General features: G+C 46.1%; 1 protein-coding gene across 2 annotated transcripts in view; it reads right to left on the reverse strand.

The window, feature by feature from the left end:
* Nucleotides 1-10,172: 10,172 nt before the first annotated feature.
* Nucleotides 10,173-18,548, reverse strand: part of LOC140064053 (sulfotransferase 2B1-like) — a 151,902-nt gene continuing 143,526 nt past the window's right edge. For both annotated transcript variants that reach the window (XM_072110495.1, XM_072110494.1), the window contains one exon: nt 10,173-10,439. In XM_072110495.1, coding sequence (XP_071966596.1) covers nt 10,315-10,439 — 125 coding nt within the window. In that variant the 3' untranslated portion in view covers nt 10,173-10,314. The remainder of the gene's footprint in view (nt 10,440-18,548) is intronic.

The following is an 18,548-nucleotide window of genomic DNA, read 5'->3' on the forward strand; positions in this document are numbered from 1 at the left end:
AACCTATAAATCCGGTATCACCGCGATCGCACCGAACCAAAGAATAAAGCTGACGTGTTATTTTGAGTGCACAGTCAAAGTCGAAAAAACTGAGCCCACAAGAACGTGACACGTGCGGTTTTTTTAAAAAAAAATTTCCACATTTGGAATTTTTTGCAGCTTCGCAGTACACGGCATGTTAAAATAAATAACATTACGGGAAAGTAAAATTTGTTACGCACAAAATAAGCCCTCACACAGGTCTGTACACGGAAACATGAAAAAGTTATGGATTTTTGAAGTTGGAGAGCGAGAAATGAGAGGAAAAACCCTGTGTCCTTAAGGGGTTAAGGGATTAAGTATATGGTACAATAAAAGCAGAATAGAAGGGCACTGGGGGGGTTAGGGATGGGGGCAGGGGGTCTATGGAGGAAAGTGTTTAACCCTTTAGCTGCTGCCTGCAGTCACTGTAGAGTACCTGTTATCACACTGCAGCAGCTGCACACACTCGGCTCTGCTTCATCAGAGGAACTTCAGTGAGGAGCAGGAGGAGGTGGGGGCAGGGAGCCATTGATGTAGCAGAGCTGGAGAGTTCCTGCCTGCACGGAGGATGATCCCCTGGGGCTGCTGTGCAGCGGCAGTGCAGAGAACATGACACTCTGCACTGCTCCATCCATCCATCCATCCATGTGCCTGCAAGTGGCAGCCTGAGGACAGGGAGGGCTCTGCCTCCCAGGGGAGGGGATGGGGGGAGGTGCCGGCTCTGCAGCAGACAGCCCGGGAGCTGGAGAGGAGGAGGACGCTGTACCCCGCCCCCTGGCTTCTCTGTATCCTGAGCAGGACGGGGGCGGGACTCGGGGGCGGGACTCGGGGGCGGGACTCGGGGGGGGGCGGGACAAAACGGAAAAATCCGTGAAACCGCAAAAAAACCGGGACTTTCACTTAACAGTCCGTGCAGGCGGGACAAGGGTTAAAAAACGGGACTGTCCCGCCCAAAACGGGACGGTTGGGAGGTATGGTTAAACACTTTCCTCCATAGACCCCCTGCCCCCATCCCTAATCCCCCCCAGTGCCCTTCTATTCTGCTTTTATTGTACCATATACTTAATCCCTTAACCCCTTAAGGACGCAGGGTTTTTCCTCTCATTTCTCGCTCTCCAACTTCAAAAATTCATAACTTTTTCATGTTTCCGTGTACAGACCTGTGTGAGGGCTTATTTTGTGCGTAACAAATTTTACTTTCCCGTAATGTTATTTATTTTAACATGCCGTGTACTGCGAAGCTGCAAAAAATTCCAAATGTGGAATTTTTTAAAAAAAAAACCGCACGTGTCACGTTCTTGTGGGCTCAGTTTTTTCGACTTTGACTGTGCACTCAAAATAACACCTCAGCTTTATTCTTTGGTTCGGTGCGATCGCGGTGATACCGGATTTATAGGTTTTATTGTGTTTTAATACATTTTCAAAAATTAAACGAATGTGTGCAAAAAAAAATTTTGCCATCTTCTGACGCTAATAACTTTTTCATACTTTGGCGCACGGAGATGTGTGAGGTGTCATTGTTGGCGAAATGAGCCGACGTTTTCATTGCTACCATTTTGAGGTCTGTGCGACATTTTGATCATTTTTAATTTCATTTTTTATGTGATGTAAAAAGGTGTAAAAGTCGCATTTCGGACATTTGGGCGCCATTTCCCGCCTCGGAGGTCACCGCCGCCCGTAACTGTTTTTATATTTTGATAGATCGGGCATTTTGGGACGCGGCGATACCTAATATGTTTGTGATTTTTACTGTTTATTATGTTTTATATCAGTTCTAGGGAAAGGGGGGTGATTAGAATTTTTAATATTTTATAAATTTTTTTTATTTTTAAAACTTTTTTTTTCTTTTTTATTTCCACTATTTCTTAGACCCTCTAGGGTACATTAACCCTAGATGGTCAGATCGCTCCTACCATATACAGCAATACTTCTGGCTCATTGTAACGAATCTGCAGAAGCCATGTAGCCTCATGTCAAAAGAAGACCCGAGGCTACCACAGCAAACGATCGCCGCCCCCCGATGACGTTCGGGGGCACAGCGATTCTAAAAAAGACTTTGCCGGCGACAATGACCGACCGCGGTTATTAGCGGTGGGGGTTTTCTGCAACATGCAAAACCCCCCACCTTGTATGAAGAGGACTCAGCCCGTGAGCCCTCTTCATACACTCCTTATACTCTCTGCGCCGTAGAGCTACAGCGCAGAGCGTTATGGGGTTAAAAGGGTTTTCCCACAAATACAAGTTAGGCCCTATCCATAGGACAGGGCTTAACCTGCTGATGTGTGGGGGTTTCAGTGATGTGACCCCCATAGATCATGAAAACGAGGGGTCTGTTGGGGTCCACATAAGGTCATCGCTCTGTGACAGTAATGGAGCAGAATGGTCATACACGGCCGTCTGCTCCATTACTCTGACGGAACGATTTTTGCGTTTCCATATTTCACTCCCCACTTTCAAAAATCAATAACTTTTTTATTTTTCCATGTACAGAGCTGTGTGAGGCCTGTTTCTGCGTAACAAATTATACTTCCTAGTGACAGTATTAAATATTCCAGGCCCTGTACTGGGAAGCGGGAAGGAAAATATCAAATGTGGTTTTTATGGCTTTCACTGCGCGCTCCATAGGACCCCTCCCCTTTACTGCGCTCCATAGGACCCCTCCCCTTTACTGCGCTCCATAGGACCCCTCCCCTTTACTGCGCTCCATAGGACCCCTCCCCTTTACTGCGACAACGAGCATGTCTCCCCCCCCCTAGACAACAAGCATGTCCCCCCCCCTAGACAACAAGCATTTCCCCCCCTAGACAACGAGCATTTCTCCCCCCCTGGACAACGAGCATGTGCCCCCCCCCTAGACAACGAGCATGCCCCCCCCCAGACAACGAGCATTTCCCCCCCCCCCTAGACAACGAGCATGTCTCCCCCCGACTCCTAGACAACGAGCATGCCCCCCCCCCTAGACAACGAGCATTTCCCCCCCCCCCCCTAGACAACGAGCATGTCTACCCCTGACCCCTAGACAACGAGCATGTCCTCCCCTGTGGCTGCGTGCCCTTTTTTGTGTGTTTGTGTTATTTTTGTCTTCCAGGACCGTGCCTGCTGTGGACTGCTTCGGATTCGAAGGATTACGTCGATGACCGACATTTCTAACAAATAAAATGGTCAACGAGGGTGTGTCTGCGTTTTTTGTTCAATAAAATTTTCTGAAAACGGTGTGATTATTTATTTTTTTGCGACACTCTTCATAGTTTGCCATAGTAGTGGTGCCGGCTAGATGACGGTGCTCATTACTAAGGGCTGGCCTTAGTGTTTGCCTTAATTTTTTTGGCAAATTCACACTAACGCCCATACCATTACCCCGGTACCCACCGCCACCAGGGGTGCCGGGAAGAGCCAGGTACAAACCAGTACCTGACCGTCTATAGATGGTCAGGTGTTGGGGCGGCTGCAGGCTGTTATTGTTGCGCTGGGATAGCCCCCTAACAGTGGCCTATCCCAGCGCAGTAATGGCAGGCTGCTGCTGCTTTTTTGTATCAGGCTGATTTGAACAATAGGGGGCACCCCATGCCGTTTTTCACCCCATTTTTTTGTAAAAATGGGGGAAACAGCCTGGGAGCCCCCTTTAAAGGGGGAACCCCACGCATATTTTTGTCAAAAATTTGAAGAAAAAACGACATGGGGTGCCCCTATTTTTCAAATCAGCCAGATACAAAAAAGCAGCAGCAACCTGCCATTACTGCGCTGGGATAGGCCACTGTTAGGGGGCTATTCCAGCGCAACAATAACAGCCTGCAGCCGCCCCACTACATGACCGTCTATAGACGGTCAGGTACTGGTTTGTACCCGGCTCTTCCCGGCACCCTTGGTGGCGGTGGGTACCGGGGTAATGGTATGGGCGTTAGTGTGAATTTGCCAAAAAAATTAAGGCAAACACTAAGGCCAGCCCTTAGTAATGAGCACCGTCACCTAGCCGGCACCACTACTATGGCAAACTATGAAGAGTGTCGCAAAAAAATAAATAATCACACCGTTTTCAGAAAATTTTATTTGACAAAAAACGCAGACACACCCTCGTTGACCATTTTATTTGTTAGAAATGTCGGTCATCGACGTAATCCTTTGAATCCGAAGCAGTCCACAGCAGGCACGGTCCTGGAAGACAAAAATAACACAAACACACAAAAAGGGCACGCAGCCACAGGGGAGGACATGCTCGTTGTCTAGGGGGGGGGACATGCTCGTTGTCTAGGGGGGGGACATGCTCGTTGTCTAGGGGGGGACATGCTCGTTGTCTAGGGGGGGCATGCTCGTTGTCTAGGGGGGGCATGCTCGTTGTCTGGGGGGGACATGCTCGTTGTCTAGGAGGGCATGCTCGTTGTCTGGGGGGGGCATGTTCGTTGTCTAGGGGAGGACATGCTCGTTGTCTAGGAGGGCATGCTCGTTGTCTGGGGGGGGCATGTTCGTTGTCTAGGGGAGGACATGCTCGTTGTCTAGGAGGGCATGCTCGTTGTCTCGGGGGGGGACATGCTCGTTGTCTAGGGGGAGTGGAATATGCCCCCCAATTATATACATAAATATACATTGGTGCCAGTGGATGCGTTGAAGGTATGAGCAGTGACGTGGCCATTTTGTCCCTCTTTCTCCTCCACAAAAGTTGGGAGGTATGAATTTTACTTTCACAAATCGCCCTGTAGATCACTCCTTCCGTACGATAAATTGTCTGATCTTATAGGTCTTCCCTGTCACTGTCGAGGTGAAGGATTTGCACCTTTTTATGTACGGGCAAGCCACACAGCCACTACAGCAGAAACTACCAGTGATTTTTATTTTTTCAAGCCATGTAAAGTCATGTGTATCAGTAAAGTGGCTGCGGACGAGTCTGTCTTTTAGGGAACGACCCTTTTTATATGGTATCGTTGGGCCTGTACTGATCAACCCTCTTATATCCGGGTCCATACAGAGGATATCCCAGTGTTTTTCCAACACCCTTCTTACTCTCCCTTCCCCATTATCAAAGGTTGTGATTGATCTAATCATTTTGTCCTCCCTGGGTTTATTTTGCTTCTTAAGGAGGTCGCTTCGATTCAACAGGAGTTGACTGAAAACAGAGATGACCAGTAAATGGGATATTTGCATGTCCTCTGTGTTCTGTATCGACTCCTGCTTTTGGCTATCAATGCTGAAGCTTTTCATTCCTTCTGACAGATGAAATGAAGGGGAAAACCAAACATAGTTTTCATAGCATGTTTTTCATGGTGGAATAAAGCCGAATACTTTTCACTACACGGAGTGCTGCTTCATCGCTTTCTTTGATACTATGGTGGGTTATGTCTGAACCCGTTTGGAAGATTTTTGCACCCGGTTCTATCCTCTACACGGTGCTGCTCCACACCAGGATTTGTGTCTGTTTTCATAGGGCTGTGACATCACATAATCCTGCCGGTCGCTGATTGGCTTACATGTCTGCACATGAGGGTGTTCTTTTCTTTTTCCCTGAGTTCTCTGCCCCATGTTACACGTTGTGCTTGTGGCCATTTTGCTAATAAAGGGGAAAAAACAATTTGCTCTCACGAATCACCGTAAACTTTGGATTTGTGCTGAACCAAACTTTTCTTGAAATTCTAAATGAATTCCACTACGTTAGAATCAAGATGCCCTACATAGGAATCGAAGCGACCTCCTTAAGAAGCAAGATAAACCCAGGGAGGACAAAATGATTAGATTAATCACGACCTATCGACCCTTCGACCCATCTCTACTCACAACCCACTTCTCAGACTGAATGGAGAATGTCCCGCACATGTAATAAGCATATTCCAGGAACACCTGTGCTGCATACGTAACAGAGATATGGATATGCTAGAGAGAGAGAAAAGCGGCTTAGTAAATACTAATGTTTTGTATGTATACACTTGCATGAATATGTCTCATTACTCTGTTGCCTCTCTAGGACATCCTTTTACTGCATGGATCATGGTAGATTACGCTCCATCCTGGTACCCATTGCTGCTTTTGCCATGAGGCAAGATGAAAATCTCGCCTCAGGCAGCTGAATGCAGAGCCCTTTGGTGAGCGGCCCACCCGATAAATGAATCGCAGGCTATGTAATAAAGGGGGCAGACAGGTTATATACTACAGGGAGGCAGGCAAGCTATGTACTACAGGGGGCTGGCAGGCTATATACTACAGGGGGGCAGGTAGGCTATATGCTACAGGGAGCTGGCAGGATATATGCTACAGGGGGCAGGCTATATACTACAGGGGGCTGGCTGGCTATATACTGGGGCTGTGACCAATGCATTCCCCACCCTTGGCTTATACTCAAATCAATAGGTTTTTCCAGTTTTTTTGTGTTAAAATTAGGGGTCTTGGCTTATTCTCGGGTCGGCTTATACTTAGGTTGGCTTATACTCGAGAATATACATGTATATATTTATTAAGTGGTGCTGTATATATTGATTGTTCAGGGTGGTACGATATACAATATGTTTAGGGGCTGTATATAAATTAATAACAACATGGTGGGATGCATTAGTTTAAAATACATTAGGTGTGCAATATATATATATATATATATATATATATATATATATATATGTTATTGGGGTGCAAAATATATATATAAAGAAGAAAATGGCAAGTGAAAAAAACTGTGTTTTATTCCATCCTATGCAACATTTCAGTCTGTGGCGCATGCGTAGAAACTCAAATGTGTCAAAACGCGCCATCTTGGGTCTGGGTTGCAATACAAAAGTGGCGCATGTGCACGAATACCTATGTTACGGAGGACGCCATCCTAAGTGTGGTAAACCCTTGTTGAACAAAGACCATCCGAAATTAGGTATACTGGTAAGCATAATGAGTATCTAGCTCGGTAGATAAATAGGATAGCGGATCATACTGGTGGTATATATGGCAGCACATGAGAATATACAACCAGCATCTTAATTAAGTCGCTGTGACCAAAATAAAGGGCACAAAGGATAACTATGTAATCACCAAAAAATGGGCTATAAGCGACTAAAGTGCAAATCGATTCTACAAAAAATATATGGGTCACCATTAGAGATGAGCAAGTATACTCGTCCGAGTATACTGCTCGGTCGAGTATTAGCATACTCGGACCGGCTCGTTACTCGGACGAGTATCTCACCGGCTCGAGATCGAGCAGTAAATTAATAAAATAAATTGAATAAAAGTATTTTTATTGTAAAAAAAAATATTACACATGTTTGCAGATGTTTTACTTGTAAGAACACATTGAAATAACACTATCCTTCACTTTCCAGGTGTTCGCGCGTGTCTCCCGCTAAGTTAGGAGATGTTCGGAACATCTGGAATGTGAAGAATAGTGTTCTTTCAATGTGTTCTGCACTTAAATGGTCCTGTATTCACTGTTTTTAATGTTTTAATTCTATTCTTCACTTTGCAGCTGTGCGCGCGTATCTCCGAACCTATCGGGAGACACGCGCGCACACCTGCAATGTGAAGAATAGAATTAAAACATTAAAAACAGTGAACACAGGAACATTTAAGTGCAGAACACATTAAAATAACACTATTCTTCACATTCCAGATGTTCGTGCACATCTCCTAACTTAGCGGGAGACACGCGCGAACACCTGCAAAGTGAAGAATAGTGTTATTTCAATGTGTTCTTACAAGTAAAACATCTGCAAACATCTGGATTTTTTTTTTTTTTTGCACTGTTCTTTTACTGTTCAGTTTTATTAAAAAAATGCTCGGGTCTCCCATTGACTTCAATGGGGCTCGTTATTCGAGACGAGCACTCGAGCATCGGGAAAAGTTTGTCTCGAATAACGAGTACCCAAGCATTTTAGTGCTCGCTCATCTCTATTTGTTAGTATATTGTTAGTGTAGCAAACTTAAGCGCTCTGTCCCATAAGCAGGCAAGAGTTAGTTGGTTTAGCAGCAAAGAAAATGTCGTCACAAGCTCCCTCCAACAAATTGTTCAGCAAATAAACGGGTGAGCATATCCAACTAGAAAAACATCTAGTGAAGGAAACTGAACGGCATAGCAAGTTGTGCTTCTAAAGCATCCAAATATAGACCGGTTCTGCAGACAGGCTATGGTCAGGCTACCAGAAAAAACAATGGTGTCGATCAGCAGGGCCAGGGGAAAGACCAGATGTGCCCGGCACAACCCCACCCCCGCAGCTTGCTTCCCACCACGGTCGCTCTGCTCACACCAGGCGGCAGCGGTAGGTCACAAGCTGGGGGCAATGGGCTGCACCCCCCACATCACACATGGAATGGCCCTGCCCTCTGAGAGCCTACCTCTCACCCCGTATATTCTGATGTGGTGCCTATATTGTGCCTGTCCTGTGTCTCTCCTGGAACCACTGGACCGGGCTCTCTAGGGGTTTTCTAGGAATGCTGAGTACCTCCTGACGCTCTCTGTGTTACTGCTCTGTTACCGGCCAGCTTTCGTGCCGTGCGGGGTGTGCCGAGGGTTCGCGCTGCCAGTCTTCATTGCGTTCGGGCTTGCTTCATGGAGTCGGCTTCCAGTGTTCAGTAGTTCGCAAGTAGCGATGGGAAGGCGGAGCAACGTCAGCTACGTCATCCCGTCACGCGACCGAATGTCGCTACATATTAACACCGCCTGCCTGTTCGGAATGTTAACAATTGTTTTACAGTTTTCAACATTTTCTGAACAGGATGTGGACCCCTTTAAAAGATTTGTCAGATTTGTTCCCATTCCCCTGCCACATATAAATTGGGTAAAATAGTTAGGCTATTAAGGGAGGGGCGGCATTTTAATTTTCTCCTCAGGCAGCAAATGTGCTAGAATCGGCCCTGCTGGAACCAATGAATTTCTGGGGTTTTGAGCTGTAATTTACTGCTGACATCCCCCTGTAACAACCTCAGTCAGAACAAACTCCATAGTAAATGTCACAGACAGGACTTTACAAGCAATGAAAGAGCCCATGCATAGGCTGACAGTGATAATACTTATGTATTGCAGAGTGTTATAATGATATAAATTCACGGGTGCCCCTGTGTGCCGCTCTGTCCCTAACTTGTCTGTAGTGACCTACAGAATAAAACACAATCATTATTAAACCCACACGAGGAAAACATTTTAAAAAAAAAACGACATAAGCAAAAATATAGCAATTATTATATTATTATTATTATTATTATTATATATTATTATAGTAGTCGTACTGACCCATATAATAAATATAATATGTTAAGATGTTTTAGATGTGTTTTGTCTTTTTATCTTTTCTGAATGTGTACATTTTAAGGCTGAATAAATGCATTACTGAAAAAATTAGACCATTCTAAATTTCACTTCCATTTTTGTTTTAAAGGGGTTCTCTGAGTGTTGTAAAAATTTAGGAACTGGCCTGAGTAGGGCTTTTAAAAAAAAAAAAAAAAACCTTTACTCACATCCTCTACATCCTTTATTCACTCCAAGTGCCCAAGGCTGTGGTCAGCGGTGGAGCCGTGCCACGACAAGTTGCGGGTGGCCTGGCACACAAAGCCTTTGCCTTTTACAGAGGGTTGCAAAAATGGAGTGATATATAGGCTTTTTTTCTAATATTACATCTTTCAAATCTCATTAAAAGCAATAATGATCCCCGAAATGGTAAGTTTGGAAATCTCCTTGACAGAAAATACGAAAAACTACTGTTCGATTTCACTTTGGTAAGTTAAGGTTTTCAAAAGTTATAACCATATAAAGCGACACATGTCAGATTACAAAAAATGGGGCTGAGCCTCGAGCTATAAACTGGCTGTGTCCTATAGGGGTTAAAAAGTGTGCATGTAATACATTTAATGGCTCTAAAGCTTGCTTTCTACCACCTAATCATGCATGCATATAAAGACAAGAGTGAATATAAATAACATAATGCTACAGATTGCTTCCACTCAACAATTTGCATATAGGCACAACTCTTTTGTCACAATACATCTAGTCCTGCCATAATAAACAGTGGCCAACGAGTAAAATAAATACAGTAATATATACTTGCCACCAGTAGCCACCATCTGTAGATGCCAAACAACTTGATAGCTGTGCTAATATTTATTTTAAATATTAATTTTTAAATGATATCATCATTGGTATTTATATAAATATATCATTCTACTAGTTTTAAAAAAAATAAAGATATGAGCTGTCAATTCAAGCTATATTTCTTTATTTAATGTGTGATCATGTACTTTAATGAAACTGTAGAAATAATTATCATCACAGTTTAGACATTCTTTTTACAATTTTGTGATTGGTACAATGCCAAAGGTCAAATCCATTGAGCCTTATTATTGATTTATGCTTGTATCCCAAGGAAACTTCACAGAAAAGTCTTGCATTTCCGCTTTGTAGATCTTGTCGAAATATTCATTTTGAGTCACAGTGAAATGATTTTTCCAATCTCCAACTATTCCTGTGGGGAAAAAAAGTGGTACTGTAACATATCTTTAAACAGAACCTGTCACCTGCTCCCTTCCAAATAAAACACACGGTAATGTTTCTAATTGGGTTCCTCTACATAACTGCTGTGCTGTAAAAATCTCTTTAATCCCCTTATCTTCTCTTAGATATCCACTTAAGGAGCCGGGAGAGTTCTAGTTTTGTCTTGTAAATTTGCGTATGCACATAAACTACTGCGTATACATAAACTACTGCGTATGCATGGTGTGCCTGTAGGTTCAACAATGGCCTACACGTCAATGGCTGGCTCTACAGATGCACCATGCATGTGCCGTTGTGGGTGGTAGCTAGCTGGCCATGCTTCAAAGTTCATGTCATGCACATTACTGGTGCGCACATTACTCTACAGCTGCCATGGACACACAGGTTAGCACCGAACTAACAGGCAAACATGCACAGGAATTTTAAACTGCTGTACAGTGATTAGCTGGGGTGCAATTTGGAGTGGTGGGTTTATGAGACAGAGCGGCTGTAAGGAGGTTGATTGGGCTTGATGTGATCCAAGAGCTCTTGCACCTCCTTTACTTGATATCTGAGAAAGGGCAAGGAATAAAAACTATTTTTACAGCACAGCAGCAATGTAAAAGAACCAAATCAGTGCAGTTTTATAGTCTTCTATACTGTATGCGGTTTATTAAGTAGTTAGGAGTAGAGATGAGCGAGCACTAAAATGCTCGGGTACTCGTTATTCGAGACGAACTTTTCCCGATGCTCGAGTGCTCGTCTCGAATAACGAACCCCATTGAAGTCAATGGGAGACTCGAGCATTTTTCAAGGGGACCAAGGCTCTGCACAGGGAAGCTTGGCCAAACACCTGGGAACCTCAGAAAAGGATGGAAACACCACGGAAATGGACAGGAAACAGCAGGGGCAGCATGCATGGATGCCTCTGAGGCTGCTTAATCGCACCATTATGCCAAAATTATGGGCAACAGCATGGCCATGACAGAGTGACAGAATGAAGCTAGATAGCATCTAAAACATGCAATAATTGACCCTGACACTATAGGGGACGGCATGCAGAGGCAGCGGCAGCAGGCTAGAGAGTGGCATGGCGACATACCCTAAATGGACTCAGGCTTCAAACCAATGGGTGGCAGAGAGGAACCAAAGGAGGTGAGCAAGAAGCTCTCAAATAATATCGGTACATGATAAAAGTTTGCCAGTATATTTTGTGGATTACACAGCAAGGTGGCGACAAAGTTAACATGGAAGCCATGAAAACAACCCAAAATTCTGCCTGACACAGCTCGTTTGATAAGGGGACCATGTATGGAGGCAGTGAACTAGTAGTAGATTAAAGTTTCTGCAGTTAAAACTATGTTAGTTGGATCTTGGCATGGAGTTGGCGCTCCGCTGCCAGGCGAGCTTTCGCCAATCCAAGCCCCTGTCTCTAGGCTACTCCCCAAACAGCACTTCTAAGAACCTTTTGTATAAGATCAAGTGTAGTAGCGTTCTTATAAGTTTAGGATATGGCGGGTGAGGGGAATGTAAACAGATGCGCAAGAAGCGCTGAAATAATATTGGTAAATGATAAAAGTTTATTAGTATATTTTGTGGATAACACAGCTGGGTGGCGACAAAGTTAACAACTTTGATGTGGAATCCATGAAAACAACCCAAATTTCTGCCTGACACACCTCGTTTGATAAAGGGACGATGTATGGAGGCAGCTATATGGACGACTTTTGGAGGTAGCAATGGAGACAACGTGTGGAGGCTGCTATGGAGACAATTTAATTTGGATAGTGCCTGTATGTGGCAGTCCCAAAAATTTTTCAAACCAGAGGAGCAGGTAGGTGGCCCTCCAGAAAAATAGAATAGATTGAGTGCCTGTATGTGGCAGTCCCAAAAAGTTTTCAAACCAGAGGAGCAGGTAGGTGGCCCTCCAGAAAAATTGAATAGATTGAGTGCCTGTATGTGGCAGTCCCAAAAAGTTTTCAAACCAGAGGAGCAGGTAGGTGGCCCTCCAGAAAAATTGAATAGATTGAGTGCCTGTATGTGGCAGTCCCAAAAAGTTTTCAAACCAGAGGAGCAGGTAGGTGGCCCTCCAGAAAAATTGAATAGATTGAGTGCCTGTATGTGGCAGTCCCAAAAAGTTTTCAAACCAGAGGAGCAGGTAGGTGGCCCTCCAGAAAAATTGAATAGATTGAGTGCCTGTATGTGGCAGTCCCAAAAAGTTTTCAAACCAGAGGAGCAGGTAGGTGGCCCTCCAGAAAAATTGAATAGATTGAGTGCCTGTATGTGGCAGTCCCAAAAAGTTTTCAAATCAGAGGAGCAGGTAGGTGGCCCTCCAGAAAAATAGAATAGATTGAGTGCCTGTATGTGGCAGTCCCAAAAAGTTTTCAAACCAGAGGAGCAGGTAGGTGGCCCTCCAGAAAAATGGAATCGATTGAGTGCCTGTATGTGGCAGTCCCAAAAAGTTTTCAAACCAGAGGAGCAGGTAGGTGGCCCTCCAGAAAAATAGAATAGATTGAGTGCCTGTATGTGGCACTCCCAAAAATTGTTTAAAACAGAGGAACGGGTCGGTGGCCCTCCAGAAAAATTGAATAGATTGAGTGCCTGTATGTGGCACTCCCAAAAATTGTTTAAAACAGAGGACCGGGTCGGTGGCCCTCCAGAAAAATTAAATGCATAAAGTACTATAGCAAGAGCCAGTGGGCCCTGTCAAAAAATAGCCAGTTTCCTCTGCTTTACTGTACAAAGAGGAGGAGAAGGAGGAAAATGAAGAGGAGGAGGAGTGGATCAATTATTCAGGTTGAGCTTCCTTCACCTGGTGGAGATTGGAAATTATGAGAAATCCAGGCTTTATTCATCTTAATAAGCGTCAGCCTGTCAGCGCTGTCAGTCGACAGGCGTGTACGCTTATCGGTGATGATGCCACCAGCTGCACTGAAAACCCGCTCGGACAAGACGCTAGCGGCAGGGCAGGCAAGAACCTCCAAGGCGTACAGCGCCAGTTCGTGCCACATGTCCAGCTTTGAAACCCAGTAGTTGTAGGGAGCTGTGTGATCATTTAGGACGATGGTATGGTCAGCTACGTACTCCCTCACCATCTTTCTGTAAAGATCAGCCCTACTCTGCCGAGAGTGGGGACAGGTGACAGTGTCTTGCTGGGGTGACATAAAGCTGGCAAAAGCCTTGTAAAGCGTACCCTTGCCAGTGCTGGACAAGCTGCCTGCTCGCCTACTCTCCCTCGCTACTTGTCCCGCAGAACTACGCACTCTGCCGCTAGCGCTGTCAGAAGGGAAATACTGTTTCAGCTTGTGCACCAGGGCCTGCTGGTATTCATGCATTCTCACACTCCTTTCCTCTGCAGGGATGAGAGTGGAAAGATTTTGCTTGTACCGTGGGTCCAGGAGAGTGAACGCCCAGTAATCGGTGCTGGAATAAATTCTTTGAACGCGAGGGTCACAGGATAGGCAGCCTAGCATGAAATCTGCCATATGCGCCAGAGTACCAACGCGTAAGAATTCACTCCCCTCACTGGCCTGACTGTCCATTTCCTCCTCCTCCAACTCCTCCAACTCCTCTTCTTCTGCCCATACACGCTGAACAGTAAAGGACTCAACAATGGTCCCCTCTTGTGTCTCGCCAACATTCTCCTCCTCTTCCTCCTCATCCTCCTCCACCTCCACCTCCTCCGATATGCGCTGAGAAACAGACCTAAGGGTGCTTTGGCTATCAACAAGGGAATCTTCTTCCCCCGTCTCTTGTGACGAGCGCAAAGCTTCCGACTTCATGCTGATCAGAGAGTTTTTCAACAGGCCAAGCAGCGGGATGGTGAGGCTGATGATGGCGGCATCGCCACTGACCATCTGTGTTGACTCCTCAAAGTTACTCAGCACCTGACAGATATCAGACATCCACGTCCACTCCTCATTGTAGACTTGAGGAAGCTGACTGACCTGACTACCAGTTCTGGTGGAAGTTGACATCTGGCAGTCTACAATGGCTCGGCGCTGCTGGTAAACTCTGGATAACATGGTCAGTGTTGAATTCCACCTCGTGGGCACGTCGCACAACAGTCGGTGAGCGGGCAGTTGGAGGTGGCGCTGCGCTGCCCTGAGAGTGGCAGCATCTGTGCTGGACTTCCTGAAATGCGCACAGATGCGGCGCACCTTCGTGAGCAAATCTGACAGATTGGGGTATGTCTTGAGGAAACGCTGAACTATCAGATTTAACACATGGGCCAGACATGGCACATGTGTCAGTCTGCCGAGTTGCAGAGCCGCCACCAGGTTACGGCCGTTGTCACACACAACCATGCCTGGCTTCAGGTTCAGCGGTGCCAGCCACAGATCAGTCTGCGCCGTGATGCCCTGTAATAGCTCTTGGGCGGTGTGCCTTTTATCGCCTAGGCTCAGCAGTTTGAGCACCGCCTGCTGTCGCTTAGCAACGGCACTGCTGCTGTGCCTAGAGCTACCGACTGATGGCGCCGTGCCCACGGATGGTAGTTCGGAGGAGGAGGTGGAGGAGGGGTGGGAGGAGGAGGAGGCATAGTAGGCCTGAAACACCTGGACCGAGGTAGGCCCCGCAATCCTCGGCGTCGGCAGTATATGACCAGCCCCAGGGTCAGACTCGGTCCCAGCCTCCACCAAGTTAGCCCAATGTGCCGTCAGCGATATATAGTGGCCCTGCCCGGCAGCACTCGTCCACGTGTCCGTGGTCAGGTGGACCTTGTCAGAAACGGCGTTGGTCAGGGCACGGGTGATGTTGTCTGACACGTGCTGGTGCAGGGCTGGGACGGCACATCGGGAAAAGTAGTGGCGGCTGGGGACCGAATACCGAGGGGCGGCCGCCGCCATGAGGTTGCGAAAGGCCTCGGTCTCTACTAGCCTATAGGGCAGCATCTCCAGGCTAAGCAATCTGGAGATGTGCACATTAAGGGCTTGGGCGTGCGGGTGGGTTGCACTATATTTGCGTTTCCGCTCCAGCGTCTGGGGTATGGAGAGCTGAACGCTGGTGGATGCTGTGGAGGATCGTGGAGGCGACGATGGGGTTTTTGTGGCAGGGTCCTGGGCAGGGGGCTGACTATCAGCTGACACAGGGGAAGGAGCAGTGGTGTGCACGGCCGGAGGTGAACGGGCTTGTTGCCACTGAGTGGGGTGTTTAGCATTCATATGCCTGCGCATACTGGTGGTAGTTAAGCTAGTAGTGGTGGAACCCCTGCTGAGCCTGGTTTGGCAAATGTTGCACACCACAGTCCGTCGGTCATCCGGTGTTTCCTTAAAGAACCTCCAGACTTCTGAAGATCTAGCCCTCGCCGCAAGAGCCCTCGCCACTGGAGCTTCACTAGTTGACACATTTGGCGCTGATGCACCAGCTCTGGCCCTGCCTCTCCGTCTGGCCCCACCACTGCCTCTTCCAACCTGTTCTGGTCGAGGACTCTCCTCCGTCTCAGAAGCACTGTGTTCACCCGGCCTCTCAACCCAGCTTGGGTCTGTCACCTCATCATCCTCCGATCCCTCAGTCTGCTCCCCCCTCGGACTTCCTGCCCTGACAACAACTTCCCCACTGTCTGACAACCGTGTCTCCTCATCGTCGGACACCTCTTTACACACTTCCACTACGTCAAGAAGGTCATCATCACCCACAGACTGTGACTGGTGGAAAACCTGGGCATCGGAAAATTGCTCAGCAGCAACCGGACAAGTGGTTTGTGACTGTGGGAAGGGTCCAGAAAACAGTTCCTCAGAGTATGCCGGTTCAAATTTTCCTGGGAGGGGGCAGACTGGGGGGGAGGAGGCTGAGGTGCAGGAGCTGGAGGAGTGCCGATTTCGGTGACATGGGTGGACTGCGTGGAAGACTGACTGGTGGACAAATTGCTCGAAGCATTGTCAGCAATCCACGACATCACCTGTTCGCACTGTTCTGGCCTCAACAGTGCTCTACCACGAGTCCCAGTAACTTCAGACATGAACCTAGGGAGTGTAGCTCTGCGGCGTTCCCCTGCTCCCTCATAAGCAGGTGGTGTCTCACCCCGGCCAGGACCACGGCCTCTGACCCCTGCAGTAGTTGGACGCCCACGTCCCCGCCCTCGTCCTCGTCCTCTACCCCTAGCCCTCGGGTTAAACATTTTTAAAATGAGAGTTATAGCTTTAATTTTTTTTTAACTTTTTTTTGTGTTTTTTTTTTTTTTTGTGTTTTTGAGTTTTTAAAACCAAACAATGCTATCCTATTGCTATGGCTATTTTCTAGCCAAGTATGAAAGCACACTACTATGCCAGATGAGATGACACCGAGTTATTAAACAAAATAAACGTAAAATAAAAAAGGACAAATGGCAGACTGTGCCTAATTGAAATCCAACCCCTACTAAATTTTCCCACTTCGGTCTTTGCAATGGATATGTGCGTCACTAAGCGCAAAACACAGCGGTCGCAAGTCTCACTACAAATTGCTGACAATTGGCTAGTAGATGCACTGCAGCAAGTACAGCCACCAGCAGATCAACCAGAAATCAAATATATAACGCTACTGTAGGCGTAAGCCGTTTGGATTCTCCTATGGCTATTTTCTAGCCAAGTATGAAAGCACACTACTATGCCAGATGAGATGACGCTGAGTTATTAAACAAAATAAACGTAAAATAAAAAAGGACAAATGGCAGACTGTGCCTAATTGAAATCCAACCCCTACTAAATTTTCCCACTTCGGTCTTTGCAATGGATATGTGCGTCACTAAGCGCAAAACACAGCGGTCGCAAGTCTCACTACAAATTGCTGACAATTGGCTAGTAGATGCACTGCAGCAAGTACAGCCACCAGCAGATCAACCAGAAATCAAATATATAACGCTACTGTAGGCGTAAGCCGTTTGGATTCTCCTATGGCTATTTTCTAGCCAAGTATGAAAGCACACTACTATGCCAGATGAGATGACGCTGAGTTATTAAACAAAATAAACGTAAAATAAAAAAGGACAAATGGCAGACTGTGCCTAATTGAAATCCAACCCCTACTAAATTTTCCCACTTCGGTCTTTGCAATGGATATGTGCGTCACTAAGCGCAAAACACAGCGGTCGCAAGTCTCACTACAAATTGCTGACAATTGGCTAGTAGATGCACTGCAGCAAGTACAGCCACCAGCAGATCAACCAGAAATCAAATATATAACGCTACTGTAGGCGTAAGCCGTTTGGATTCTCCTATGGCTATTTTCTAGCCAAGTATGAAAGCACACTACTATGCCAGATGAGATGACGCTGAGTTATTAAACAAAATAAACGTAAAATAAAAAAGGACAAATGGCAGACTGTGCCTAATTGAAATCCAACCCCTACTAAATTTTCCCACTTCGGTCTTTGCAATGGATATGTGCGTCACTAAGCGCAAAACACAGCGGTCGCAAGTCTCACTACAAATTGCTGACAATTGGCTAGTAGATGCACTGCAGCAAGTACAGCCACCAGCAGATCAACCAGAAATCAAATATATAACGCTACTGTAGGCGTAAGCCGTTTGGATTCTCCTATGGCTATTTTCTAGCCAAGTATGAAAGCACACTACTATGCCAGATGAGATGACGCTGAGTTATTAAACAAAATAAACGTAAAATAAAAAAGGACAAATGGCAGACTGTGCCTAATTGAAATCCAACCCCTACTAAATTTTCCCACTTCGGTCTTTGCAATGGATATGTGCGTCACTAAGCGCAAAACACAGCGGTCGCAAGTCTCACTACAAATTGCTGACAATTGGCTAGTAGATGCACTGCAGCAAGTACAGCCACCAGCAGATCAACCAGAAATCAAATATATAACGCTACTGTAGGCGTAAGCCGTTTGGATTCTCCTATGGCTATTTTCTAGCCAAGTATGAAAGCACACTACTATGCCAGATGAGATGACGCTGAGTTATTAAACAAAATAAACGTAAAATAAAAAAGGACAAATGGCAGACTGTGCCTAATTGAAATCCAACCCCTACTAAATTTTCCCACTTCGGTCTTTGCAATGGATATGTGCGTCACTAAGCGCAAAACACAGCGGTCGCAAGTCTCACTACAAATTGCTGACAATTGGCTAGTAGATGCACTGCAGCAAGTACAGCCACCA

This window comes from Engystomops pustulosus, chromosome 6 (assembly GCF_040894005.1).
Source record: "Engystomops pustulosus chromosome 6, aEngPut4.maternal, whole genome shotgun sequence".
In the NCBI taxonomy this organism is placed as follows: Eukaryota; Metazoa; Chordata; class Amphibia; order Anura; family Leptodactylidae; genus Engystomops; species Engystomops pustulosus.